The sequence below is a fragment of the Anomalospiza imberbis genome, chromosome Z (genome assembly GCF_031753505.1).
Source record: "Anomalospiza imberbis isolate Cuckoo-Finch-1a 21T00152 chromosome Z, ASM3175350v1, whole genome shotgun sequence".
NCBI classification, from domain to species: Eukaryota; Metazoa; Chordata; class Aves; order Passeriformes; family Viduidae; genus Anomalospiza; species Anomalospiza imberbis.
Genome location: NC_089721.1, coordinates 16,419,907 through 16,446,829, shown reverse-complemented (window position 1 = coordinate 16,446,829; position 26,923 = coordinate 16,419,907). Strand labels below are relative to the sequence as shown.

At 39.2% G+C, this 26,923-nt stretch overlaps 1 protein-coding gene across 1 annotated transcript in view; it reads left to right on the top strand.

Moving 5' to 3' along the window:
* The window catches only part of DHX29 (DExH-box helicase 29), a 29,199-nt gene extending 6,209 nt beyond the window's left edge, over positions 1-22,990 (top strand). Inside the window, exons 7-27 of the mRNA XM_068176736.1 lie at positions 71-197; positions 467-628; positions 2,053-2,218; positions 3,193-3,316; positions 3,732-4,328; positions 5,043-5,186; positions 5,281-5,457; positions 6,209-6,349; positions 9,065-9,209; positions 9,429-9,549; positions 10,535-10,619; positions 11,238-11,326; positions 11,945-12,073; positions 12,886-12,961; positions 14,597-14,821; positions 16,601-16,737; positions 17,359-17,452; positions 18,193-18,495; positions 19,812-19,943; positions 21,504-21,600; positions 22,342-22,990. Of these exons, the coding sequence (XP_068032837.1) occupies positions 71-197; positions 467-628; positions 2,053-2,218; positions 3,193-3,316; positions 3,732-4,328; positions 5,043-5,186; positions 5,281-5,457; positions 6,209-6,349; positions 9,065-9,209; positions 9,429-9,549; positions 10,535-10,619; positions 11,238-11,326; positions 11,945-12,073; positions 12,886-12,961; positions 14,597-14,821; positions 16,601-16,737; positions 17,359-17,452; positions 18,193-18,495; positions 19,812-19,943; positions 21,504-21,600; positions 22,342-22,397 (3,327 nt within the window). The 3' untranslated portion in view covers positions 22,398-22,990. The remainder of the gene's footprint in view (positions 1-70; positions 198-466; positions 629-2,052; positions 2,219-3,192; positions 3,317-3,731; positions 4,329-5,042; positions 5,187-5,280; positions 5,458-6,208; positions 6,350-9,064; positions 9,210-9,428; positions 9,550-10,534; positions 10,620-11,237; positions 11,327-11,944; positions 12,074-12,885; positions 12,962-14,596; positions 14,822-16,600; positions 16,738-17,358; positions 17,453-18,192; positions 18,496-19,811; positions 19,944-21,503; positions 21,601-22,341) is intronic.
* Positions 22,991-26,923: the final 3,933 nt, after the last annotated feature.

Genomic DNA, 26,923 nt, shown 5'->3' with positions numbered 1-26,923 from the left:
ATTATGAAGGTCGTTGAAAGTAACAAGCATACCACATTTGACTTGTAATTAATAATTCTCTTTGAAATAGAATGAGAGGTATATACATCTGTCTGCCAAGCTTTCAGAAGCAAAAGAACAAGCAAGCATCTTCAAGCAAGACAAAGATAAGCAGGGCCAGAAGGCAGCACAAGACAAAATAAGAAGAATTCAGCAAGGTAGAGCTATGCAACTTACCTGTGTTTTATTTTCCTGCCTGCATGATTGTTAGTCAATTAAATCTTGGAATCAGGTTGAATTGAAGATAATTTCATTATCTTTTATGCCACTCTATGAATTGAATACTTTTCTGAATCTGTTCTTTCTCAGTCAAATTCTAAGACGTCAGTAAATTTTCACTAGTTCTGGTTTTGGGTACTCAGTATGAAATAATGTCCTTGTTTTTTAAGCAGTTGGTGAGTATAAGTTTATATTCTCTCTCTGACAGAAATGGCAGCACTTGAGGAACATCCAGTATTTAATCCAGCTATAAAGATTTCAAACCAACAGCAAAATGAAAAGAAAAAAAATTCCTCACCTCAACCTCAGGAAACCACTTTGAATTTGAGTTTGCTTGAAAAACCTGATGGTGCTGCAAAGGAAGACAAAGGTGCGTCGGAAGTAGTTCACTACAAGCTTGAATCATACCACAAATTTCAAGAATTATTTCTTGGTTTTGTAGGTTTGCAGTGCTGAGTGACAAAGCTCTGATTGTGGGAAAGGAAGGTGGACTATTACAGAACCATTTAGCTTGGAAAAGACCTCTGAGATTGAGTCCAACCTCTGACCAAAGACCACAGTGTCCACTGGACCATGCCACTGGGTGCAAAGTTCAGTTGTTCCTTAAACACCTCCAGGGATGGTGACTCCACCACCTCCTTGGGTAGCCTAGTCCAATGCTTGTCAGCCCTTTCTGTGAATAAATCCCTGCTTATGTCCAGCCTGAGCCTCCCCTGATGCAGATTGAGGCAAGGTCCTCTTGATGTTCCCTGGTTGCCTAGGAGAAGAGACTGACCCCCACCTGGCCACAGCCTCCTTTCAGGCAGTTGTAGAGAGTGATAAGGTCATCCCTGAACCTCCTTTTCTCCAGGATAGACACCCCCAGCTCCCTCAGCTGCTCCTCATAAGACTTGTGCTCCAGACCCTTCCCCTCCCCCAGCTCCTTCTCTGGACTCACTCCAGCTCCCCAGTGTCTTTCTTGCAGTGAGGGCCCAGAGCTGGACACAGCACTGGAGGTGTGGCCTCACCAGTGCCCAGCACAGGGGGACAATCCCTGCCCTGCTCCTGCTGGCCACACCATTGCTGATCCAGGCCAGGATGCCATTGGCCTTCTTGGCCACCTGGGCACACCCTGGCTCATGCTCAGCTGCTGTCACCAGCACCCCCAGGTCCTTTCCAGCCACTCTGTCCCAGCCTGTGGAGCTGCCTGGGGCTGCTGTGACCCAAGGGCAGGACCTGGCACTTGGCCTTGTTGAACCTCACACCATCGGCCTCAGTCACCATTGATGTAGCCTGTCCAGATCCCTCGGCAGAGCCTTCCTGTCCTTCAGCAGATCAACACTACCACCCAGCTAGGTGTCATCTACATAGGGTCTGTCTCGCTGATGTTAAAGGATCTGTGCTTGTTTTAGCAGATTACATTGAAAGCTTTTTTTGTCATGCTATCATGTCTTAAAAATTAGATTTTTTTTTCAGTTTTAGGGCTAGTTGCTGTTTCAGTCACACTCTCATATATTAAACTATTTTCATTGTAAATCTTCAAACTGTTTAAGTGTTTTCTAATAACCAAACTTTAATGAAACTTCTAAAATTACTGGGTGATCAAAGATAACAAAATACTGCCGTTAATTTTCTGCCAGATACTTCTGTAGGAAAAGCAGAAGTTTCTGTGATGTAGCATCAATATCTGTGTTTCTGTAAAACACTTCAGAAGATGGTGCTATCTGGTTAAATACATGTGAATAAAAGGTAAAAATTACTTCGAAGGACTGTAAAATAGAGGAGACTCTAGAATATATTTTTCTGCTCTTGCAGTGAAAAAGAGAGAGCCACTAGATATAAGAAATTTTGATTATAGTGCTCGAAGCTGGACTGGTAAATCTCCAAAACAGTTTTTGATTGACTGGTGCAGAAAGAATTTTCCAAAGAGCCCAAATCCTGCTTTCGAAAAAATTCCTGTTGGAAAATATTGGAAATGTAGGTATGTATTTCCTGTAATGTTTACATTTGCTTTTGGTTCATTTGAAAAAAATTCTGGTCAATTCTCTCTTGTTGATAGAGATTTATATTAATATAGTCTGTTTAGCCCAAACTCTTTGTTAGTCCATCAGGGAGGTATCTTACTCTGGATAGCACTGCAAAAGTGATGTTTAGTTTAGACAAAATCACAAAAAACCCTTATCCCTGGTTTATGGGATCATTCACTAGAATCTTATTTTTATTTGTGTACTGCTGAATGAAAGATTAGTCAGAAGTAGCCCTGTGAGATGGATTTGAACAACTTAGGTTGGATATTCTTATTCAAAATAACATTAAATCAAAGATTCAAGTTTATGAATACCAAAACCCTTCTGAAAATTGTTTGAAACAAAGTGGAAGTTAAAACCTTGTGTCAATGCTACCATAAATTTATGAGTAAAACAGTGTAGTATCTTACTTTTAAATTTATTTTAGAAATCCAGTCTAAAATACAGTGTTGTAGAGTAGAATATTACCATGTATGAATAAAACAGACACAAAGTCACAAATAAGCAATGCTTCTTAAAGGAACCAAATAAAAGAGCTTGTTTTCTTGCTCAAGCTAAAAACTACTAACAGATTGCCACCCCTAAGAATATGGGAAATTTGGCTGCTGCTCTGACAGCTATTTATCTGTTAAACAGATGTTTGCATCTTAGTAGATCATTGAATGTCATCTTGATCTATCCCAAGTAGTTGCAAGCACACGAACATTGGGTCCTTCTTCCAAAGCACCTAACCTTAATGTCAATCTGTATGTATATAAATGGTTCTGCCTTGAAGAAAATGGAGATGTTTGTAAAGAGAAAAAAAAAAAAAAAAAACAAACACAAATTCACTGCAGGAATGCTTGCTGAAAATTTTGTCATACAGGTATTTTCTGTTTATATCGGTTGCAGAAAATTAAGATAACTACTTTTGAAATTTTTCATTAAGGGTCAGGATTATTAAGTCATCAGATGATATAATGGCAATGTGTCCTACAATTGTAACAGAAGATAGTATGCAAGCACAACATCTAGCTGCTACTTTGGCACTCTACCATTTAACCAAAGGACAAGTAAGTTTCTTAGCAGTATTACTGTTCTTGGCCTCGAATCTGCCTCTGCGTTATTTTGCTATAGTGTCTATAGTTAAGTTCCAGAAGTAGTTTCATGTAGTATTTCCTATTAAATTCTTTGCTTCCATTACATGTGTGTTTGTTTATATCTAATTGTGCATGTGCTTTGCAGCATCCAGAAGAGATTTTTTTTGGTAAAGTTGTACTTTCAGTCTTGTAAAAACTGAAAGCTAATTGAAAATAAAGATGTATTGTTGATATTTCTATTACTGCTTTCATAGTTTCTGTATTTAGAATGGTTTCCTACTTGGTTTTTGTCAAATCTTTTGGCATTTGCGTTTGTTTACACATAAAATACTAGTGATACTACTAAGTAGTATATAATGTAATTTTTTTCTGCTTTTTTCACTGGAAGTCAGTTCATCAATTGCTGCCTCCTACCTACCGAGATGTCTGGCTAGAATGGAGGGATATTGAAAAGAAAAAGGAAGAAGAAAGCAAGATAGAAACCAACAAACCACGTGATACCTTTATTGCTAAATTGTTAAACAAACTGAAACAGCAACAGCAGCTACAGTCTGAAAACCAGCCAAGACTATCTGAGGGTCCTGAAGATTCCTGGGAAAACTTGGTTTCTGATGAGGACTTCAGCAGTCTCTCCCTTGATACCTCAGATGCAGATAATTTGGAACCTTCAAGAATTTTGTTCAAGAAGCTGCAGAGTTCCTCTAGATACCAGAGGCTTCTGAAAGAGCGCCAGGAGCTACCTGTGTTTAAGCACAGATACTCGATTGTAGAAACGCTTAAAAAACATAGAGTAGTTGTTGTTGCTGGTGAAACAGGCAGTGGGAAGAGTACCCAGGTGCCCCATTATGTGTTGGAAGACTTGTTGCTAGATGAAGGATCAAAAAAATGCAACATTGTTTGCACACAACCCCGAAGAATCTCAGCAGTGAGTCTGGCAACAAGGGTTTGTGAAGAGCTAGGCTGTGAATCAGGACCGGGAGGAAAAGTAAGAAGTATCTTAATTCCTTTACTTGTCTTAATCCAATACAGGGGGCTGGAGTGTTGACAAAAACAACAATGTGAGAACATTATTTTTTATACAACCAAATAATTAGATGTTATTTTCTCTTGAAAAGGACTTCTTGGTATGTCAGTTGTTTCATTTTTCTCTTGTCACCTGTAAACCTGTAGGTATCCATATATGATTTCTAAAGTCTTCAGAGGCTGATGTAAAGCAACAGTGTTTCATAGCTGGAATGGTCAAAGATTTGAACAGATTGCTCAGGGACTTTTGTGTCACTACCACTAGGGATGAAGCAAAGTCCCCCAAATAAGCCTCTGAGCAATCCAGTCTGGCCTTGAGTGAGGCCATGCTTTGAGAGAGGCTCTTTCCAGCATAAGTTATTTTGTTATTTGAAGAAAGCCGAAGTGCTGTATTTGTTAGGGTAATCTGGATAAAAGTATTTTAGAAACTGTCATAGTCCTGAAAACAACCCTGATTTTACCAGCTCTTTGCCACTCTGGATAAGTTTCATGATTTTTTTCCTTTCTTAAAAAAGTAAAGTACTTGTATGGAAGTGTGGCGGTCATTCACTATACTACTTAATTAGCATTGTGCAGTGTCTGAATTTTACAGCTCATAAATGTCACTTAATTTTGACTGTTGTTAGCTTGTATATTATTTTAAGTTATTCTGTATTTTCAATTTTTTTTTTTTAAGAATTCCCTGTGTGGATATCAAATTCGTATGGAATCAAGAACAGGAGAAGCCACCAGACTGCTGTACTGTACAACAGGTGTCCTGCTTCGGAAACTTCAAGAAGATGGTCTCCTGTCAAGTATATCTCATATTATCGTTGATGAGGTTATCAGTTCTTTACTATTCTGCAGAAATTACAGTTATTCTGGGCCTTGATCTGTACTAAATTCTTGATATAGATGTGTTTTTCTAATTCTAGGTACATGAAAGAAGTGTCCAGTCTGATTTCTTGCTAGTTATCCTGAGAGAGATTTTGCATAAACGCTCAGACCTGCACCTGATTTTAATGAGTGCCACTGTAGACAGTGAGAAGTTTTCCAGCTATTTCTCACACTGTCCCATTTTAAGGATCTCAGGGAGGAGCTACCCAGTTGAGGTAGGTAGATGCTAGTTATCCTGAGAGAGATTTTGCATAAACGCTCAGACCTGCACCTGATTTTAATGAGTGCCACTGTAGACAGTGAGAAGTTTTCCAGCTATTTCTCACACTGTCCCATTTTAAGGATCTCAGGGAGGAGCTACCCAGTTGAGGTAGGTAGATGTTTATTTTGATTGTGCAAGATACTTGGTAAGTATGTATACTGTGTTTACCTGGTTAGTATCTAGGAAATATATCTATATCACTCTTTTTTTTTTTTACCAGAAATGCAGATCTTAAAATAAGTATTTATAGGGCTTGTAGTCCATTTTCTTTTATGAAAATATAGAATAGCTTCAGGGCTTTGGAGTGTATAGCTGTATTATTTTTTGCGATGGATTTATTGATTACAATCAGTCCATCAGTTACACTTTTTTTCTCTGTTCAACTTAGGTAGAAAGGAAAGCATTAAAGAATTCTTCTCACACCGCTGTAACTTTGTCACTGCACTCTTATGAGTTTTTGTTATATGTACTATATAGGTTATGGTAAAGGTTATGTCATGATCAGGTGGAGAGGCTCCTTAACAAACTTGATTGCTCTGAGATTTGGTTTTCAAAAATCATAAGACAGTTTAAGTTGAAATGTGCAAGATTTATAACAACATTAAAGCTCTCTTCAACTTTGTTATGCAAGATTTAAAAAATGAAAAAGGTTGCTGATTAGTTTTTTACATGCCTCATGTTTTTTCTTTGAATTTTCACTAAAGATTTTCCATGTTGAAGATGTAATTGAAGCAACTGGCTATGTTCTGGAGAAGGATTCAGAATATTGTCAGAAGTTCTTGGAGGAGGAGGAGGAAGTAACAATAAATATTACTGGTAAAGGAGGAAGCATTACAAAGCACCAGGTGAAACAGGCATTTTTAGATTTGTCTTAGAACCTTTGGGGGTTTTTATTATTTAATAATTTTGGTTCCTTTGAATTTATTGTGGTTGAATTTTAGAATATCAAATAAATATTTGATAATCAGTTTATAAAAAACAGACACAATGGCACTCCTACTAATATTTATGAATGCTTCACTCTTTTGATTGTTGCTCCAACTCCTATGTAGATGTCTTGATTTTGCTGTATTTGACATTGAGGTCTCTTGTAGATTACCAGCTCTGTTTTTATAAGCAGCGGCAGGGAAGCCATTTCTATTTTTTTTCCCAAAGAATTCTCCCACATAGTGAACTTAACAACAGAAGAGACAAGGCCTTATCCTTAGCTGAAAAACTCCCAAGATCCTCCAACTTGGCATGCCAAATGGGATTATTTGCCTGAGATTGCTGTATAGCCCTCATTAGTTTAACAGGATATGATAAATCTTTAGGTACTCTGCAGTGACAATTGTATATGCTTTTGGATCAAAACTCTTGACAGGGAAATTCTATCAGTGCCATCTGACTTTGGCAGCTTAGGCTGTCATCTAGACTACGTATTTTGGGAAGATACCTGTCTGCTCCGACTTGCTTTGCAAAACTTCTGAAAATTTAGCTTGCTACGATCAAACACTTATACATATGTTGAAAAATAGTCTGGTGTGCTCTGCTGATTGTTTTCCTTCAGTACAGAAGGATATGTGGTGTCAAGCTTCCTTAAGTGTATTGAGAAACTATGCAGTAGTTTACAATAGTGCCACTTAATTTAGAAATACTATGCTATGTATGTAAGATGTCTAGAGAAAAATCAGATGTATGTCTCTCCTGCTAACTCTTCTTTTTTCCTGTTCCAAAACACTGCAGGAGTTGCCACCTAATTAATTTTTAATTTTCCTTGCAAGCATTAGTTGAGAAGGGTGAAGTAAGGGAGAGGGAAAAGGTGAAACTAGTTTCTTACACCCCAAAATAGGAGTTTTGAAAGAAGAGTATATATCTTGTTATCCCAGTGTTATGGTTTGACACTGGCGCAATGCCAGCGCCTCCATGAAAATATACTTTTCTAAATAATTGCTGTGAGATGTGATCAGGAACAGAGCAGAGCAGGCCCATCTTAGTAACAAAGGAAAGAACTTTATTAAACTACTACTACTAGAAAAACTACAAACACTAAATCCTGGATGAAGACTTACTAAAACACCTCTCCTCCTCCTACCTAATTTCTAAACAAACTTAACAGTGAGACACCACCCAGGATCCTGATCAAGTTGCCACCCTTCAGATATTCAAATACTCAGTCTTTCAAGGGAGACAGGAGTCTCTCCTGTGCCACAGACCCCCCCCAGGAAACACAATTGCCACCCTTGTGTTTCCATGTCACACATGGCAACCGCCCGGAGAAAATCTGCCATGGTGACACTCTCCTTTCCATGTCCCAGTGCTCTCACCACCGTGCATGGACAGACTGCTCACAGGGCTCTTTTAAGGATGCTTTGCCATGGACCAAAAGAGACAACAGTTCAGCATCTCATCTTGGGACTACAGTCCCCCCCATTTTCCCCTGGGGCCGAGGGTCCAAGAACAGAGGTCTTCTTCTCCTCTTCTTCTTCCTTGAAGATAGAGGGCTTCTCCACACCTTCTCCAACTCTCCTCTGTTCTCTCTACTCCTCTGCTGGTAATCACTGAAACAAGTCTCCTGGCACACCAACGCACCCCCCTAAGTGCAGCTTCTGTTAGGAGAATTTGGTTCAGTCTATGGCTAACAAGAGAAGTCCAGCCACAAGCCACTCCATCATCTCCTTCCAACTCAAGAATTTCTTTTTCCATCATCTCGGATCCCAGACTGTCTCTCTTCTACTTCAAATCAAGGAGGAGTAATATTTTATAAAGCCTTCGTTTTTCAGGAAAGGGTTAAAAGCTCAGACTCCCTGGACGGCTGATATCTCTGCCCAGCAGCCGATTCCCAAGGCCAAGGCTGGGCGCCTTCCCCCTCCCTCCTTCTCCTCCGCGCCGGCAAAGTTACAGGTGCCATCCGGACTCTCTGTCTCTTCCCTCTTGGGGGGGGGACGACAAAGGCATCTCTGCTTCTCTCCACCCTTCCGTCCACAGGAGCTGGCTCGGTTCCAGTCCTTCTACCCCTCGGCTCACCTCGACCAGGCCTCATGGCTTCCCCTCCCCCACCCAGCCCCATGGCTGGGCAGGGGAGATCTGCACAGCACCCTGACCGGAACCAAAGAGAGCGAGCTCTTGGGAGTTCTTGCTTTTAACCCCCTGTGGTCTCAGAGGCGTATCCCTATCTTCAGTGGTCACTTCAGGTGCCAATATCCAAACTTGACCACTGATTGGTTTGACCCAACTTCCTGAAAAAAAATCACTTCCATGTCAAACCACGACACCCAGTTTGAACTGAAACCAGTTGAATGTCAGATATGGACCTGGGGACTGTTTACCTCTTGGACAGACTTTAATTTTTACCTTTTTTTAAAATCTGGAATGTCATTTAATGGTTGTAGATACTTCTATACATTATGTAGGTGGTTGTGATTTAATCTAACTCACACAGGTTTTGGTGGGAAGTTAGTTAAATTTCTCTTATCCAATCTCTGTTTCAAGTGAATGGCAAATTCGCCTTCTGCTCTCTTACGTTCTAAAATACTAAGAGTGTGATTTTTTTTTTCTTTCTGCTTACTCTTGTTTTTTAGGAGTATGTCCCAATCCAGTCTGGATCTGGTATTGATTTGGCTCCTTACTATGCGAAGTATAGCTATCGTACACAGCAGGCTGTCTTATATATGAACCCTTACAAGATCAACCTTGAACTTATTTTGGAGTTGCTTGCATACTTAGGTACTTCTAGTCCACTTCTTAAGAAGTTTATGTACTTGGGGTTTCCTTTGGACCTGTTTTCCACCGCTTTCTACTAATAATGAAGTACTTGACTTCATTCTTATAGGAAAGATCCTAAGAAGCATTAACCATGGGGCCTAGCATTCATTCTTCTTGTTATGTGAAATGGTTTGCAATTCATGTTTGTTTTAGGTATATGCTTGTGCTGTTATTTTGCAGATAGAAGTCCTCAGTTCAAGAATATTGAAGGTGCTGTGCTGATCTTTTTACCAGGCCTTGCTCATATCCAACAGCTGTATGATCTCATTTCAACTGACAGAAGATTTAACTTGCATGACAGGTAATGCAGATATTTTTTGTGAATTTAATACTCTAAGTTACAACCCAACAAACATATTCGTTAAGGTTTGCTATTCTTGTAAAAGGCAAATGAGAGTTACACCTCTGAGCTAATTGTGCTACAAATGTACTTTTACTGCAATGCAAATGTACTTTTGCTATAATACAAATGTACTTTTATTGCTGTAGTCTAAAAGTTATACAAGCAAAAATGACAGATACTTACGAATGGTATGATACATTTTTTTTTAATTACTTTCTATTTTAGTCTTCAACAAATCTATGTAATCAAAAGCACTTGACTACTTCTTTTCCACTTCTTAGGGTATGGAAGCTGCCATACCAGGGATACAGATTTCTGTGGCTTACTGTTTACATGGAAGTGACTACTTCCTGAGAAGAGCTCCAGAGCATCTGGATCTACCAGGAGAAATGGCCTAGGGTTGTAGTGACAGATAATTTAAAAAAAATTTTTTTTTTTTTGGTAACTAAAAGTTAGCAACACAACTGCATAAAAGGAACAATTGCAGTCAAATGCTAGATATTTGTTTATGGACTGAGATGTAAAGGTCTGGAAGAGAAGGAAAATGCCAGTCTCTGTGGCTATCTCATCTCTGAAGGCCTCTATTACTCAAAGTTGCACGTATTTGTAATGGTCCTTTTCTTGAAAGCACAATTTAAAGAACTTAGGTTTACAGACACCTAGCTCCCTTTATTGCTAGGCTGTTATTGTAAAGTAACCAGCAGTTCTGTAGTATTAATATTTTTCCTTCATTTTTACAGAATGGGAGAACATCCCTATGAACTAATTAGATTATTTTTCTAGCTGTTGTAATAAAACAATCAAGCAGACTTTCATACCTAATCATACAAAGTTTTACTCTTTCAGTTGTCTATTCTTTTTCAAATGATGTCATTATACTGGTCTTTTTTTATTCCATGTTATTTGATGAGTGTGTATTTATTATTATAATTTCTTGTTCTAGGCATAGGTTGATAGCTTTGCATTCTGTTCTTTCAACTCAAGATCAAGCAGCTGCATTTACAATACCTCCTCTTGGTATTAGAAAGGTAATATTTATGAAGTTCACAACTGAAAAGAGAAATTTTCTGTGGGTGCAAATCTGAATTGTTATCATACAGAATTACACAACAATTAGGTGTTCCTAGAATTTCATCTCTGCAAAGAAACAATTCTCATTTGGTGGTCTGTAATAGGTAGAAGATAATGTTCTGTGAAAAACTTGACGGTATTGGACAAATTCTTAAACCTAAAATTTTCTGTGAACTTCCTTAATTATTACTTACCTGTATTTTAGCTATTGTTAACCAGTAACTATGGCTTTTATCTTGAAAAAATACTATTTTATTTACTGCCAGACTATGTAATTAAATGTTGATCAATTTTGGCAGATACTAACCAGTAATTTTGATGGATTATAAAACAAAATGTGAATGTGAAAGTATTTTCTAACTTTTAATTTCTCTCCTTGGGGAAAACTAGACCATTTTCTAAGTCATATAGCTTTTAATTATTTGTCAAATTATTTAAGTAGACATTTCTTGGTAAAAAAAAAATTTAACCAGACTTACTCCTTAATACTGATTTAAACTCCTTAATACTGATTTAAAGGTTGAAACCTGTTGCACATTCCAGTTCTTCTATTTATGTTATGTTACTCTTTCCAGATTGTTTTGGCAACCAATATAGCAGAGACGGGTATCACAATACCAGATGTTGTCTTTGTAATTGATACTGGGAGAACAAAAGAAAATAGGTGAGAGTTTGATTTTCATCAGTCACGCTGTGGTTACTGTGAATATTTGGAGGATAGAGCTGCAAGGATTTTGTAGTATCCTTATTACCTTAGAGTAATACTTTCTGTAATTATCCTTATTAATTAGAGTTCTGATGCAGAAATATGCTGAGCTCATTTAAAAGCTTGCAGTTTTGGGTACAGGTTTGGGATGTATGTTTGGACTTTCAAATGGTGAAAAGAAAAAGGGAAGTTTGTAGATAATAGATACAATGTATGGATAATTATGATTAAGTACTGTTTTAAAAATGGAGAAAGTGTTTTTATGCTGTTTCAGTTTTTGAAAGTTATTTTTTCTTCACTTTAAATGTGAAAATCCCTACACAATATGTTAGAATGGTTCTGAATTGCCAAGGCGACGAAACTGAAAAACTTTCATTTTCCAATTTTTATACTTTCACTAGTGACTTGTGTTTAATGTATTATAATATACTGTTCTTCCCAGATATGCTTGGTTTTCAAAACTAAATGTATTTTCAAAAATTTCTCATTAGATGTATTGTCAATATGCTGTTGTTCAGGTTATATGTACATGAAAATTTTATTTCTGAAATCTGAATATGCTTTATAATGTTTAAGGTATCATGAAAGCAGTCAGATGAGTTCCCTGGAAGAGACCTTTGTTAGTAAAGCTAGTGCTCTGCAGCGGCAAGGAAGAGCTGGGCGTGTTAGGGATGGGTTCTGCTTCCGAATGTACACGAGAGACAGGTATTGTAAACATAGCAGAATTCTGTAAATCACATATATACAGTCTTTTTTTTCCTGTGCAAGACCGAGAATTCTTGTTGAAATTCACTTTATTTACTGCAAACCAGAAAGATAAAACTGGAAAAATTCAACCAAAACAAGAATTTGAGTATCATATGTGTAAAGTGTTACTGTAGTCTTTCACACTTTTTACAAAAATTAATTTTATTATTAATATTTCTGTAATGTGTTTATTTTAAATATTCATAATTAATGGAAAAGTGCAGCACAGGGAATTGTAGGACATCAATTTTTTACAACGCCTGATTGGCTTACATCAAATGTGTGCAAACCTTACCATCTAAACTTTGAATTTTTTATCAGACAAATCTGTAGGCTTCTGAGGAGGTAATCTCTATGGATGAGATGGGGGCACTGGAGAATTAGTTTCTGTTACTGCAGTGGAAAAACCTTTTTCCTGCTTCTGTGAAAACCAAAAGTGACTTTCAGTGAGAAAGAATTAAGGTTAAAGTCACTTGCTATAACCAATGAAGTGTGCCTTTTAGCCCCCTAAAAGACTTTTCAGTTTGGAAGGATTTTACAGACTTGTTTCGAAAATTGGGGTTTCCTGCTTTCTCTCTCTGACTAAAACTTGTTTTCCAAGCTGCAGCACATACCTTAATTCAAAGTATGAATGGCTTACCCATGCTACTCCTTTCCCTGCCCCTCAAGAGAAAAACTGCAAAGAATGGCCATGTAAAAACCAGATTTACAAGTTTAATTCAAAAATTTAGTTGAATATATATTTTTTTAATGATTTTGTGATGTTGCAGGTTTGAAAGCTTCATGGAATATTCTGTTCCAGAAATACTGCGTGTGCCTTTGGAGGAATTATGCCTTCATATTATGGTATGGTTTTTGGTTTTAGAATTCCTAACGTTGTGTGGTGGGCTGACCGTGGCTGAATGCCCCCAAAGCTCCTCTATTACTCTCCACCTCAGGTGGATGGGAGAGAAAATATAACAAAAGGCTCATAGCTAGAGATAAGGACACAAAGAGATGACTCACCAGTTACTGTCCCAGGCAAAACAGACTTGATATGTGGAAATCAATAGAATTTATAATCAATTAAGTTAGAGTAGGTTAATGAGATGTAAAGACCACCCCTCCCTCTTTCCTGGGCCTAACTTTATTTCCCAATTCCCTACCTCCTATCCTCCATCAGCACAGGGAGATGGGGAGTGGCAGTTTTGGTCAGTTTATCAGATTTCTGCTGCTGCTTCCTCCTCAGAGAAAGGGAGGACTCCTTCCTCTGCTCCATCTTGGGGTCCCTTCCACTGGATACAGTCCTTTACAGGCTTCTGCAGTGTGAATCCTTCCCACAGGTTGCAGTTTTTCATTAACTGCTCCAGCATGGATCCCACTCAGGGTCATAAGTTCTGCCAGCAAACCTGCTGCAGTGTGGGCTCCTCTCATCATGGCACAACAGGTCCTGCCAGGAGCTTGCTCCAGTGTGAGCTTTCCACAGGGTCACAGCCTCCTTCAGGCATCCACCTGCTTGAGTGTGGGCTCCACCACAGACCTCCATGAACTGCAGGGGGACAGCCTTCCTCACCATGGGCTGCAGCAGCTGGAGAACCTCCTCCCCTACTTTTTTCACTGATTTTGGTATCTTCAGAGTTGTTCTTACCTCCTTCTCTCTGGCTGCAGTTTGTTTCTGTGCAGTAACTTCTGGAGGCATGATCACCATCACTGACTGGCTCAGCCTTGGCCAGTGGGTCTGCCCTGGAGCTACCTGGCATTGGCTAGATGTAGGGAAAGCTGCTCTCAGCTTCTCACCAAACTCACCCATGCAGTCCCTACTACCTAAACCTGGCAACACAAGCCCAATACACCTTGTTAGCTAAAAATGCTATGCATGCCTCTGGAGGAATTACACCTTCATACGATTGCCTGTTTTGGAATTATTGACCCTAGTATTTGAAAAGTTTGTTACTACAGACCTGATCCAATGCAATTAGTGGGGCTTCTCATACAGGTCAGGGAGTAACCCAGCACTTGATTGCTGTAAAATACAAGCATGCTGTTCAGAGAGTAGTGTACTATATGATTCCAGTTTGCCTCAGAGTGACAATTTTAAACTCTGTTAATAGCCTCCTAATTGATTTCTGTTTAAGGGAGGAATTCCATTACCTCTCATCGTGTCTTAAGTGAGTAGGATGTGTATGGGAAAACTAGCAACCTGGCAAATTAGTGCTGGGTTGAACTGCAGTCCATCAGGATTGAGAGTCCCATGCTCATCAGTGATCACTGGTAACATACTTCTCTGAACAGTGGTTAAGCCATATGAAGCCCTTCCAAACAATGAAGTTTTGTTAACCTATTGTGAAGCATGTCAGCCTTCCAGGAAGCAAGATGCTTGTTTGGTGGGGAGGGAATGTGAACTTTTGATGCAAGATCAGCTTTCCAGTTTTCTGTGTATCTGTTAGAGAATTTTTTTATAATAAATTTTTATATTTAAATATATGTCCCTTTACTTCACAGAAATGCAGTCTTGGCTCTCCTGAAGATTTTCTTTCCAGAGCATTAGATCCACCTCAGCAGCAAGTAATTGGTAATGCAATGAATCTTTTGAGGAAGATTGGTGCTTGTCAGTTAAATGAGCCCAAGCTGACTCCATTGGGCCAGCACCTTGCAGCCCTTCCTGTTAATGTAAAGATTGGCAAAATGCTTATATTTGGTGCTATATTTGGCTGCTTGGATCCTGTGGTAAGTGAAAAAAAATTACAAAGTATAGAAATTGTTAATTCTTTGCAATTAATCTGATTTCTTGTAATGAGGTATTTTGAAAAGGTGGTGCAAGTTAAAATGCTTACTTTAGGGTGAGGGCACCCAGATGTCATGGAGGGGAATAATATAAGTGTTCTTTATGGTTGGATTCAATGATCTTTAAGGTCTTTTCCAACTCACAGTGGTTCTATGATTCTAAACTCCTAGGTACTCTCCACAGTGGATAATCAGGCTTGGTTTCCAGGTTTTTTCCTCAGTCATCAATGGCAACCACTTTTATGGCAGTCAAGTGAAGTCCCAGGTGACTGGGAAAGGGGAAACATTGTACCTGTCTTCTTTTAAAAAAGTAGAAAAGAGGGGCCTTGGGAGCTACTAAAATGTCAGCTTCAGTCTGTACCTGGGAAGATCATGGAACAGATCCTCTTAGAAATATGGTGTGGCACTTGGAAGACAGGAAGGTGATTCAAGACACCGGCATGAGCTTAACCAAGGGCAAGTCCTGCTTGACCAACCCAGTGGCCTTCTGTGCTGGAGAGACCACATCAGTGGACAAGGGACAGGCTACACACTTGTTTATCTGGACTTCTGCAAATCCTTTACAGTAGTCCCCCATCTAAACTGGAGAGGGATTGATTCAAAGGGTGAACTATTAGAGGGATAAGAAAGTGGTTGCACAGTCCTATCAGAGGCTCATGGTCAAGGGCTCAGTGTCCTGATGGACATCAGTGACAAGTGGTGCCTTCAGAGGTCCATACTGGGGCCAGAGTTATTTAATACCTTCATCAGTGACATAAGACAAAGGGATCGAGTGCCCCCTCAGCAGATTTGCAGATGACCCCAAGCTGACTGGTGCTGTTGACACACCTGAAGGATGGGATGTCATCCAAAGGGACCTGGAGAAGTGGGCAGATGTGGAGCCAGGTGCTGGTGCTGCACCAGGGTCAGGACAGCCCCGGATGCCAGCACACGCTGGGGATGAACAGGTCCAGAGCAGCCCTGGGGAGAAGGACTTGGGGGTGCTGGTGGATGAGAGGCTGCACATGCCCTGGCCATGGCACTCACAGCCCAGAGAGCCATACGTGTCCTGGGCTGCATCCAGCGCAGTGTGGGCAGCAGGGGAGGGAGGGGATTCTGCCCCTCTGCAGAGGGTGCTTTCATGAGACTCCACCTGTAGTGCTGGATCCAACTCTGGTAGCCCCAACACAAGAAGGATATGGACCTGCTGAAGTGAGTCCAGAGTTTATCATTAATATGATCAGAGAGAATTGGAGTACCTCTTCTTTGAGGAGATTGAGAGAAGTAGGGTTGTTCAGCATGGAGAAAAGGCTTCAGCATGACCTAATTGCAGCTTTTCAGTGTCTGAAGGGCATTGAAGAGGAACTTCTTAAAGGGGCATATGGTAACAGGACAAGAGGGAATGGGTTTGAACTGAAAGAGCATTTGGTTTGATTTGATATTAGGAAGAAATTCTTTACTGTGAGGGTGGTGAGACACTGGCACAGGCTGCCCAGAGATGTTGGGGGTGTCCCCTTGCTAGGAGTGTTCAAGGCCAGGTTGGGTGGGGCTTTGAACAACCTGGTTTAGTGGAAGGTGTCCCTGCCTAAAGCAGGGGCTTGAAACTAGATGATCTTTAAGTCCTTTGCAACTCAAGCCTATCATTCTAAGATAATGATAAAAGAAAATTTCAGGCTATTTGTTTTATGAACATGTAAGCTTATAACAAAATAGTTCTAAGTGATGTGTACTGAAAAATTGCAGGCAACTTTAGCTGCTGTTATGACAGAAAAATCCCCATTTACTACACCTATTGGTCGAAAAGATGAAGCAGATCTTGCAAAATCATCTTTAGCTATGGCAGTTTCAGACCATATAACAATCTACAATGCTTATCTGGGGTAAGTGATGATTCTCCTATGCTCATAACTAGTAGCAGATAACACAAAATGCAGTTATGTAAAGAATCCTTAATACCTCTTGAACTGCATTCATGTCAAGTTTTTTCTGTTCAGAGTAACAATAGATTGCCAAGTACTGTAACACAAATGGATAGTTTGCTTAGTGTTTTGTTCTTCAACACCTTTTAACTATACCTGGACACATACAGAGGTTTACTGTGTCAGTTTATTCTAGTGTTCAAAGTATTTTGTTTGCTGTTTGTGGTATTTTGACCAGAATATTTTGTATTTGATAAAGCACAAATGTATAAAATGACATACAGGTTTTTTTTCTCTTCAGGGTATTACCACTAAGTCTGAATTTTGTTTTGACTGTCAAGACAGAAATGTGTGGGAGTTGAGAGTAAATCACCTTGTATTTTTGTTAGTATCTGTCAAATCTACATTACAGACATGTTCTTTTGAGTGTCCTTAAGCCAGCAGAATTAATCTCCATTAAAACAACTTACTTTAAAGTGGAGAATGCTTGCCAAAACACATTTTTCTTTTTAACTTAGTGCCTCTTCTGCTGTTATGGTCTTGATGGGTTTCTTGCTGTATCAGACACTATTTTTTCCTTAGGTGGAAAAGGGCCCGACAGGAAGGGGGGTATCGTGCTGAAATGACTTACTGCAGAAGGAATTTCCTTAATAGGACTTCACTGTTAACTCTGGAGGTAAAACTTATCTTTATGCTCTGTACTCATAAGTTATTTGTTAAAATTTCCCTCTGAAAATGTTATTCCCTTTTAAAGAGATGATATATCACAGTTACTATTTAGACAAGATAAAAGCAAGTGGAATTTAGGGACTGATGAAATGCACACTCTCAATCAAGGTAGCTGTGTCTGTATTTGAGTTTTGGATATGCACACTTTGGTAAATAGCTTTGTAGTCACTGCCATTGGAGAAGCTAGGCCTTACTTTCATCAAAGAATCAAAACTTCATTAATTAAAATATTTATGTTATTCTTGATATCAAATAACATATCTATTAACATTAATTTGAAAGATGAGCCACAAATGTACATGAATGGCCTCTTATTTTTGGTGAGAAAAAGTTTTAGTTGATCTTTACTTTTTAAGTTTGGGTGACTGAGTACTTCTAAGCAGAATTGGATTTTTGATGCAAATGTACCTTTTCATTTTAACTGCAGGTAGAGAGTCAGTATTTGCAGAATATATATTTCCATATGTTTAATCCTATATTCCAGATATCAGATTGTTATAAATAATGTTTTTATCATAGAAACAGCTAGGATTCCAGTGTGGCTGCAGAAAATACAAGTGATTATTCTAGTAAGGGACTTTCCCCTGGAGGGCATGAATAATTCAGATGAAGTGTAATTTCATGCTGTTGAAGTGGAGTATGTAACTTTTTAAATTCTAAACTTTACTAATACTATCCTAATTTCAGGATGTGAAGCAAGAACTCATAAGGGTGGTCAGAGCAGCAGGGTTTACAGCACCTTCAACACAATGTGGATGGGATGGAAATGGAGCCACACAATCTCTGTCTCTCAGTGAAACAGCTCTTCTTAAAGCTGTGTTGACTGCAGGGCTGTATGACAATGTAGGAAAAATACTATATACAAAGTCTGTGGATATTACAGAGAAGCTGGCTTGCACAGTAGAAACTGCTCAGGGTAAAGCTCAAGTTCATCCCTCTTCCGTAAATCGAGACTTGCAGACATACGGATGGCTGCTTTACCAGGAGAAGGTAAGTTGAAGATAGTGAATGTAGCTTGTAGTTTGTGTAAAGGTGGAGTTCTGTCTCTAGTAAACTTCAAACTAGTGTATGTTATTTAATATCTAATTGTTTTATGTTAAAAAGTCTTATCTAATAGTCCTAAAGTCCATAGAAGTGAGTCAACTGAGTGCTGAAAAAAAGAAGGTGAAGCTGAAAATCATGAACAAATCTGTTCATGGTGAAGCTGGTAACTATAAATGGAAGGCATTTTCTGTGCATCATTTAACTTAATAATATCATTGATTTTTTTAAATACAGTCTTGTTGATTTTGATAACACTTTACACAGTAATATGTAGTAGTAACTTCCCAAAATCTGTTTTGTTACTGTTCTGGGGTTTTGAAACTTGGTACTGACACACACCAGTAATAAAATAAAAGAGCCAGTTCTGTAATGGACAGTAAACTCCCTAAGTGAGTTGCAGTTTTTTTAACTTCTTTCCCCTTCAATTGAAAATCTTGTCAGCTATTTGCTAAATTGAAGTGTTTGTATTTAGTTATACTTCTGGTACAACAAAAGTTTGACAGTAGTTTAATGGCCAAATTTACTGTGGAGAAGCAGGAAGTATTAGACTTTTTAGCACATATAAAGCAATAGTATTTTTTGAGAGTTGAAAATATTTCCTGATGCTCAAGAACATCATAGTGTGATGACAAGACAGCAGCTAAGGTAGGTAAGTTATTCCATGAAAAATGGGACAAACTAAGCCTCCACTTTTGTATGAATATGCGCTCTTTTTATGTCCATTCTTCCCACTACAACTCATTCCACCCCATTCTGTCTTTTTTCAAGATGTTCCAAAGCCAGAAGCAGTACATGCTGAGCTCCATACTTCATGCAGAGTGTGTGTTTATGTATACCACATTTATGCACGTTCATATGTGGATATAGCTAAACTGATAAAACAGTTCCCAAGAAGAATGTATAATGAAAGAGCTTTGCCTGCCTTTTGCTTCAGTAGTGTTACTACTTTTCATGTTGCTTCTATGAAAAACACTAGGTTAATGTTACGTCTCTATTTAAGCTTTAAGAAGATAACTGTGGCTTTAGCTAACTTCTAGCATATAAGTCTGTCACTTACTTAGAGTGAGTTATTTTATGTGGTGTAAGGCAGACAAATAGCTATTGATTGTTTACAATAACCTGTTTTGGTTGCTTCTTGAAAAAGGAAAAAAGTGTGTTTCTTGCTTGTAGAAGTAGCAATTAAATTTAGTGTTATAGAATGTTATGTGGTTTGTGATTTTGTGTTGCTGTTTGTAATTGTTTGTGGTTTTTTTTATATGTAGGTGAGATATGCCAAGGTGTATTTGAGAGAAACTACTTTAATATCCCCCTTTCCCATTTTGCTTTTTGGTGGGGATATAGAAGTCCAGCATCGCGAGCGTCTCCTGACAGTTGATGGTTGGATCCATTTTCAGGTGCATTGGAGTTATAACTAAACTACCTTTTGTGATTCCATGAGCTTTCATATTGCATAGTTGGTATATTAGCTTGATTCAGACCACCGTCTATGGGAGATGGAAACAAGAGGGAAGAAAGATGGAGAGAATTTAAGATAATGATGGGAAATTTTATATACATGTAATGAAATCTTAATAAATCACACTCAAAAGAATAGACTTGTCATACATGGTGTGCAACAAATCAGTTCCCTCTCTCTTCAAGAAGAAAGTGTTCTTTCAGAAAAGGTATTGAAAATGGATGCAGACTGAGCCTTTTTTTCCTAGAGCTTGTACTAAAAGCAGAGGAGTTTACTGTTTTTATATTACCCTTTCTTATAATTTTACTATCTTGTAACTACATGTTTATCTTTGGCATACTACTGTATATACTGTTCTGTAGTGCAGACAGAATTGTTTGGGAAAAAAAAATTCCAAATTGTAAAACAGCTGCTTACTTGGGTTTGGGATGTTTGGTTTTCTTGATTAGATTTTTTTCCTTTCTGCACGTATTATAAGTTTTACTTGGAAATTGGAAAACTGAGAGCACTTTTCTAGCATATTTTTGCAGACAAAATAGTTGTCATGAAAACATCCTCTGTAAATTCTGGTAAATGGCAAACAATGGGTTTTGCTATCCAGGCAGCGGCGTGTTACAATTTTCTGTGCTCCCTCTGTGCCCTGGGCCTTGTGCCACTCTCAGAGACAACTATAAGCAACAAAACAATTTTTTGCTGTCTGTTGATTCAAGTGAGCAGTCATCTAATTTAATTCACTGATAATCCTGAGCAGGGAATTTTAACAAACAGGTCCCTTGTGGATTTGTTAAAGATTTTTTTTTTCTGGTCCTTGGATAGCTACAGTTGTGCAGTTGCTGGGCTAATCATATCTTACAGAGTGTTTCAGAATTTCTACTTTTCTACTGAGATGCTAAGCAAAATACCTTGCATTTTGTGTTTCTGCTCTAGCAGCTACTTTTTGTACCAGAGGCAGCATATAAATTAAATAAAGATTGAAATGGGGAGGAAAGGATAAAATGAAATATTTTTGGGAGAGGGTTCAGTTTTAGGTATCCAAATTCATAGTGAGATTTAGAAAAGGCTTGTGATTGCCTTGTTAGAAGGCCTGACAGACCTCCCAAGAGGCAAATGCATAGCTGTTTTATTTCAGGTGTAAATGTAATTTGAACTTTGTTACCTTGGGGGGATAAAATGGCAATTAGTTGTTCAGCTTATTGGTAAAGTAATAATTTCCTCTTATGCTGGTTGTGTGGAAATACATTCTAAGTTAACCTTCTCAACTGCTGTTCTTCAGGCTTTGATACTGTGAACAGCTGGTGCCTAAAGCTGAGGCATAATGTAAGCACAGTAATTTAATGAGTATACTATCCATCATGATTACCATTACATTAAAAATCACGTATGTGCATCGTGTCTGCAGCAATCTTGTTATAAACTCTTGTTTATATGTAGGGTAATATTTTGATCTATAGTTTGGTGTGAAATGTCTGATGCTGAAGTATTTGTCTTTTCCTTATAGGCTCCTGTTAAGATAGCAGTGATTTTCAAACAGCTGAGAGTTCTCATTGAGTCTGTTTTGAAGAAGAAGCTTGAAAATCCCAAAATGTCACTTGAAGGTAACTTATTGCTGGCATTACTCTTTGTTAAATGGACCTTGTAGCAAAACTGAGGAATCATTAGCAAACTGCATCCTCACACAGTAGCATGTGTGATAGGAAAGTTCCATTAAGAGGCGTCCAGAAAGTCATTACTAACCCTGCATATATCATGTGGCTTGCCCCAGATGTACCAAGATCTGCACAACTGCCGTTTTAAAGATATCCCTGGTGACAGCATTCAAGGTAGTGGTAGTAATGGTGAGGCAAGCATCTCAAAGTAGAATTGAGATTGTGTGGAGAATCCTAGGCATGGATGATTTAAAAGTGTTATGCAAGTTGTCTCAAAATCTGGGTTAACCAATGGCATGTTGGTTCCCAAAAGTAAGGGATAGCAGAGCACAATTTAAAATTTGGACACTGGATGTTCAGGAGCATATTGTAGGTGTGGAAGAAAGGCAGTTCCTGTATGCTGATGGATCTGGAATTAACCCACAACCTTCCCAATCTCTTTTGTGGAATACTGAAATGGTCATCAGCAGTTCATCAAATAATTTTATGATAATGTACTGTGTACGTACTGTTTGTCCTTTTGCTTGCCAGATGGTAATCACTTGTTTTGCTTTAGATTCTGGCATAGCCTAAAACATTAAAATTTTAAGTTGCTAAGAGCTAGACTTCTCTTATAACTTTTGGCATTTTGAGAATCAGTTTTTAAGCTTGCTCTTTTTCACACACTGTGTATTTTTTTTTCTTTTCTAGATGACAAGGTCTTATACATCATCAAAGAGCTGATAAAAACAGAAAGTGGTAACTGAAATCAGATATCAGTAACAAATCAGAGCTTCTGTAATTGCAGGAGAAATACACAAGCCAACATTAATTGGAAATATTTAAATTTCTTAGTGTGGTTGATACCAGCCATGATGGGGATAGACTGCATGATTTTGCATAGGATCAGCCTTTCTTTTTATCATTTTAAAGATGAACATTGGATATGTTTAGCTTTTATCGTATATTTGGTGCCATTTGTCTTGACTGTATGAATGATAACTGCAAGCAGGTTTTCAAAATAGGAATTGTTCACAGCCATTTCTCTTTTTAAACTTAATATGCTAATCAGACCATCAGTACAGTGTGTACTGATGATTGAAGATTCAGTCCTGAATCTCAGTTGAGTGGAATTCCATGTATGCAAACAGAAGGCAAATGTTTGTTATGGGTTTCCTAAATGATGATTTTTTAACTGTTAATTTATAGTATTAAACCAAGACACCTTACACCTTATAGAAGTATTAATTTTTCTGTATGATTTACATTGATAAGATGCTCTATAAGCATCTATAAGATGATAGTATGGACTGCTGTGAATGAGTGCTCAGCAAGATGTGTAGTGACTAGCAGCTCCTCCCGCAGAGGATGTGCCTCTTTTCACATTTGTTCCTCCCTGTTTTACCCTGATCTTTGCGATTCCTGCAACTGTACTATATTTTGCTTTCCTTTTTTGTATGTTAAATTTTGCATAGTTTTCCAGGCCCCCTTCAAGAGATGATCATGTGTTTTTTCTCCTCTTGTTGATGAGAATTCACATTGACACTTTTCAAGGAAATACCAGAGAAGCTCCTAGTGGCAACTTCCAGCGGCAGTTCTCTCCTACCCTGCTTGCTCACAATGGCTGGATGTCTGTGTGATCCTTTCTTGTTTCTGTAATACTGAATAATCCTTAACTGAATAGCTTAATGAATCAGATGGTCTGACATTCCACCTATCCACAGTATTTCTAATTATGAAGTGCAATTTTAGATTGCCAACTTAGATTTCAAGAATAAGGAATATATTGGTGGGGAGGGTTTGCCATTAAACAATTGCAGCTGAATAGGAGCTGTCTTCACAGACAGAGAAGCACAGTGTAGATGACAACTTCTGTTTAATCTGAAAAATTAAGATTTATACAGCAGAGGTTAATCACGTACAGAAAGGGCACTCAGGAAATTGAATGCATAAAAATGCAGAATATATGGGGCCTATCCATTTAGATTATCATAGTGGAGCTGGTATTGCTGTCCAACTTATGCACATTAGCTTACACTAGTTCTGGAAGAGGAAAGCTGTTTGCTAACAGCTCTGAAGGAACAGGGATCATATCTGTTATTCTTTTATACATTAGGATAATGTAGTGGTAGTCCTGATTTCATAGGAAACAGGAAGTGACTTCTGGAGGCTTTTTACAACACATTTATGCAAGGAAGCATTTGAACAGGAAGTTTTGATTTTAGACCTTAAGATCTCAACTTTTCCTTCAGTATTTTCCTTAACCTTTTCCTTCAGTAAACTTGACCACTGATTGGTTTGACCCAACTTCCTGAAGAAAAAAAAAAAATCACTTCCATGTCAAACCACGACACTCCACCCTTCGCCTCTGAGAACACACATTTCTAAAATTATATCAAAATTACATCTAACACACTTCTACATTATAACCTAATACATGCTTTGCTCTTATTCCTTTTTGATCTCATCTCACAGTCTTCATCTTATCATCATCTTATCTTGCCCAGAACTCGATTCCCGGTCAGGGAACCAAAAGTGTCATGGTTTGACACTGGCACGATGCCAGCGCCTCCATGAAAATATACTTTTTAAAATAATTGCTGTGAGATGTGATCAGGAACAGAGCAGAGCAGGCCCAAACTTAGTAACTAAGGAAAGAACTTTATTAAACTACTACTACTATAGAAACTACAAACACTAAATCCTGGATGAAGACTTTCTAAAACACCCCTCCTCCTCCCACCTAATTCCTAAACAAACTCAACAGTGAGACACCACCCAGGATCTTGATCAAGTTGCCACCCTTCAGATATTCGAATACTCAGTCTTTCAAGGGAGACAGGAGTCTCTCCTGTGCCACAGACCCCCCCCAGGAAACACAATTGCCACCCTTGTGTTTCCATGTCACACATGGCAATCGCCCGAAGAAAATTTGCCATGGTGACACTCTCCTTCCATGTCCCAGTGCTCTCACCACCGTGCATGGACAGACTGCTCATAGGGCTCTTTTAAGGATGCTTTGCCGTGGACCAAAAGAGACAACAGTTCAGTTTCTCATTTTGGGACTACAGTCCCCCCCATTTTCCCCTGGGGCTGAGGGTCCAAGAATAGAGGTCTTCTGCTCCTCTTCTTCTTCCTTGAAGATAGAGGGCTTCTTCACACCTTCTCTCTACTCCTCTGCTGGTAATCACTGAAACAGGTCTCCTGGCACACCAACGCACCACCCTAAGTGCAGCTTCTGTTAGGAGAATTTGGTTCAGTCTATGGCTAACAAGAGAAGTCCAGCCACAAGCCACTCCATCATCTCTTTCCAACTCGAAAATTTCTTTTTCCATCATCTCGGATCCCAGACTGTCTCTCTTCTACTTCAGATCAAGGAGGAGTAATATTTCACAAAGCCTTCATTTCTCAGGAAAGGGTTAAAAGCTCAGACTCCCTGGACGGCTGATATCTCTGCCCAGCAGCTGACTCCCAAGGCCAAGGCTGGGCGCCTTCCCCCCCCCTCCTTCTCCTCCGCGCCGGCAAAGTTACAGGTGCCGTCCGGACTCTCTATCTCTTCTCTCTGGGGGGGGGATGACAAAGACATCTCCGCTTCTTTCCACCCTTCCGTCCACAGGAGCTGGCTCGGTTCCAGTCCTTCTACCCCTCGGCTCACCTCGACCAGGCCACATGGCTTCCCCTCCCCCACCCAGCCCCATGGCTGGGCAGGGGAGATCTGCACAGCACCTTGACCGGAGCCAAAGAGAGCGAGCTCTTGGGAGTTCCTGCTTTTAACCCCCTGTGTTCTCAGAGGCGTATCCCTATCTTCAGTGGTCACTTCAGGTGCCAATATCCAAACTTGACCACTGATTGGTTTGACCCAACTTCCTGAAGAAAAAAAAAAATCACTTCCATGTCAAACCACGACAATGTGTTTTGGTTGAGAAGTTTTATTTGTATCATTTGGAAACAAAAAGTAGAAAAACATCTCAGTAATTTAGTAATGAGCAAGCTGCTATTTCTTTTGGATTTGAATTTTTCAAATTAGTTGTTGGTCTTAAATTGTTAAATCCTAGGGAAAGTGTGAATTGTGTTTGAGTTCTTCTCCCTTATTCAACTGTGATGAATAAGAGGTTTTTTCCATTTACAAGTGGTAATGTTGAAATTCAGAGTTACTCTTTGTGTTTCTCTAGCATGCTGTGCTTTGTAATCTTCTAAATAAATAACTGAAATAAATTAAGGGGATATATTGTAATAACTGGGAAATTGCACGATCTTCTGTGTGAGCAACAGTTTTCTGTAAAACAAATTTAGGAGGTCACACTGTGGTGTACAGATAAGCACTATTATCTTAAAAAAAACAAAACTTTAAAAAAAAAAACCCAGATGCTTCTGCAGTATACATGAGCAACTTATGCCTGTACTCTTTTGGGTGGATGAACTTTCTCTTTTGCTCTATTTATTTAATAAAGACTTCTGATAACTACTCTGTGTTATTTTTCTCAAAGCATTTGTCAGACTCAAGACCATTCAGTATCTCTGGATCTTAATCTCAACTGTGGTCTGCAATGTGGTTTTTTTTCTTTTTATTAAAGGTAGCATGTTCTCCTGGTCTCTGACCTCACCTTGGAAAGGAGTTCCTGCTCCTGCCATTCATGCTGTAGAATTCCCATCTCCTCCACTCTTTTGCTTCTGTATCCCCTCCTTGGCTTCTTGAAGCTCTTGTTTCCCACTGCCATCTTTCCCAGTGCTTAACCCAGAAGAGGTTTTCTTTCTCTAGGTCTTTCCACATCTACAACACACTATAAATGGGTGGTTGGAGTGCAGGACTGTTTTAATTTCCCTGCATTCAGCTGTTTAAAATAGTGTCCCATCACATAAATAGTCCATGGATGAAAGTGTAACTGAGACCCAGATTGCACTGTGAGCTCCAGCATTCCTGGCTCTCCCCTGCTGTCCTCCTGTGCTGTTTCTGGTGACCTGCACGGGAAGTGTTACTTAAGGGCAGCGATAGGTAGCTGTTAAAGTTTGCGAGGTTCTGAGTTGAGCTGCTAGGGGCTGGAGAGACGCCTGCGTTGGTAATGGCAAAATCGATGCAGCGGCTTCAGCTGGCTGCATTCGTGGGTTTACGGTGCTGCTGTCCGGTTTGCTCTCTGTGCCGCGCAAGAGCGAGGAGGCCGTGGTAGGATCACATGGTGACTCCACCACAGCCTTCTGGCCCGAGGTCAAGCGGCAGAGAAGAGACAGACGTTTCGGTGACTCGGATTTTGTTTTGGAGACGGTGGTCCCCTAAGTGCCCAGACGACGGGGCGGG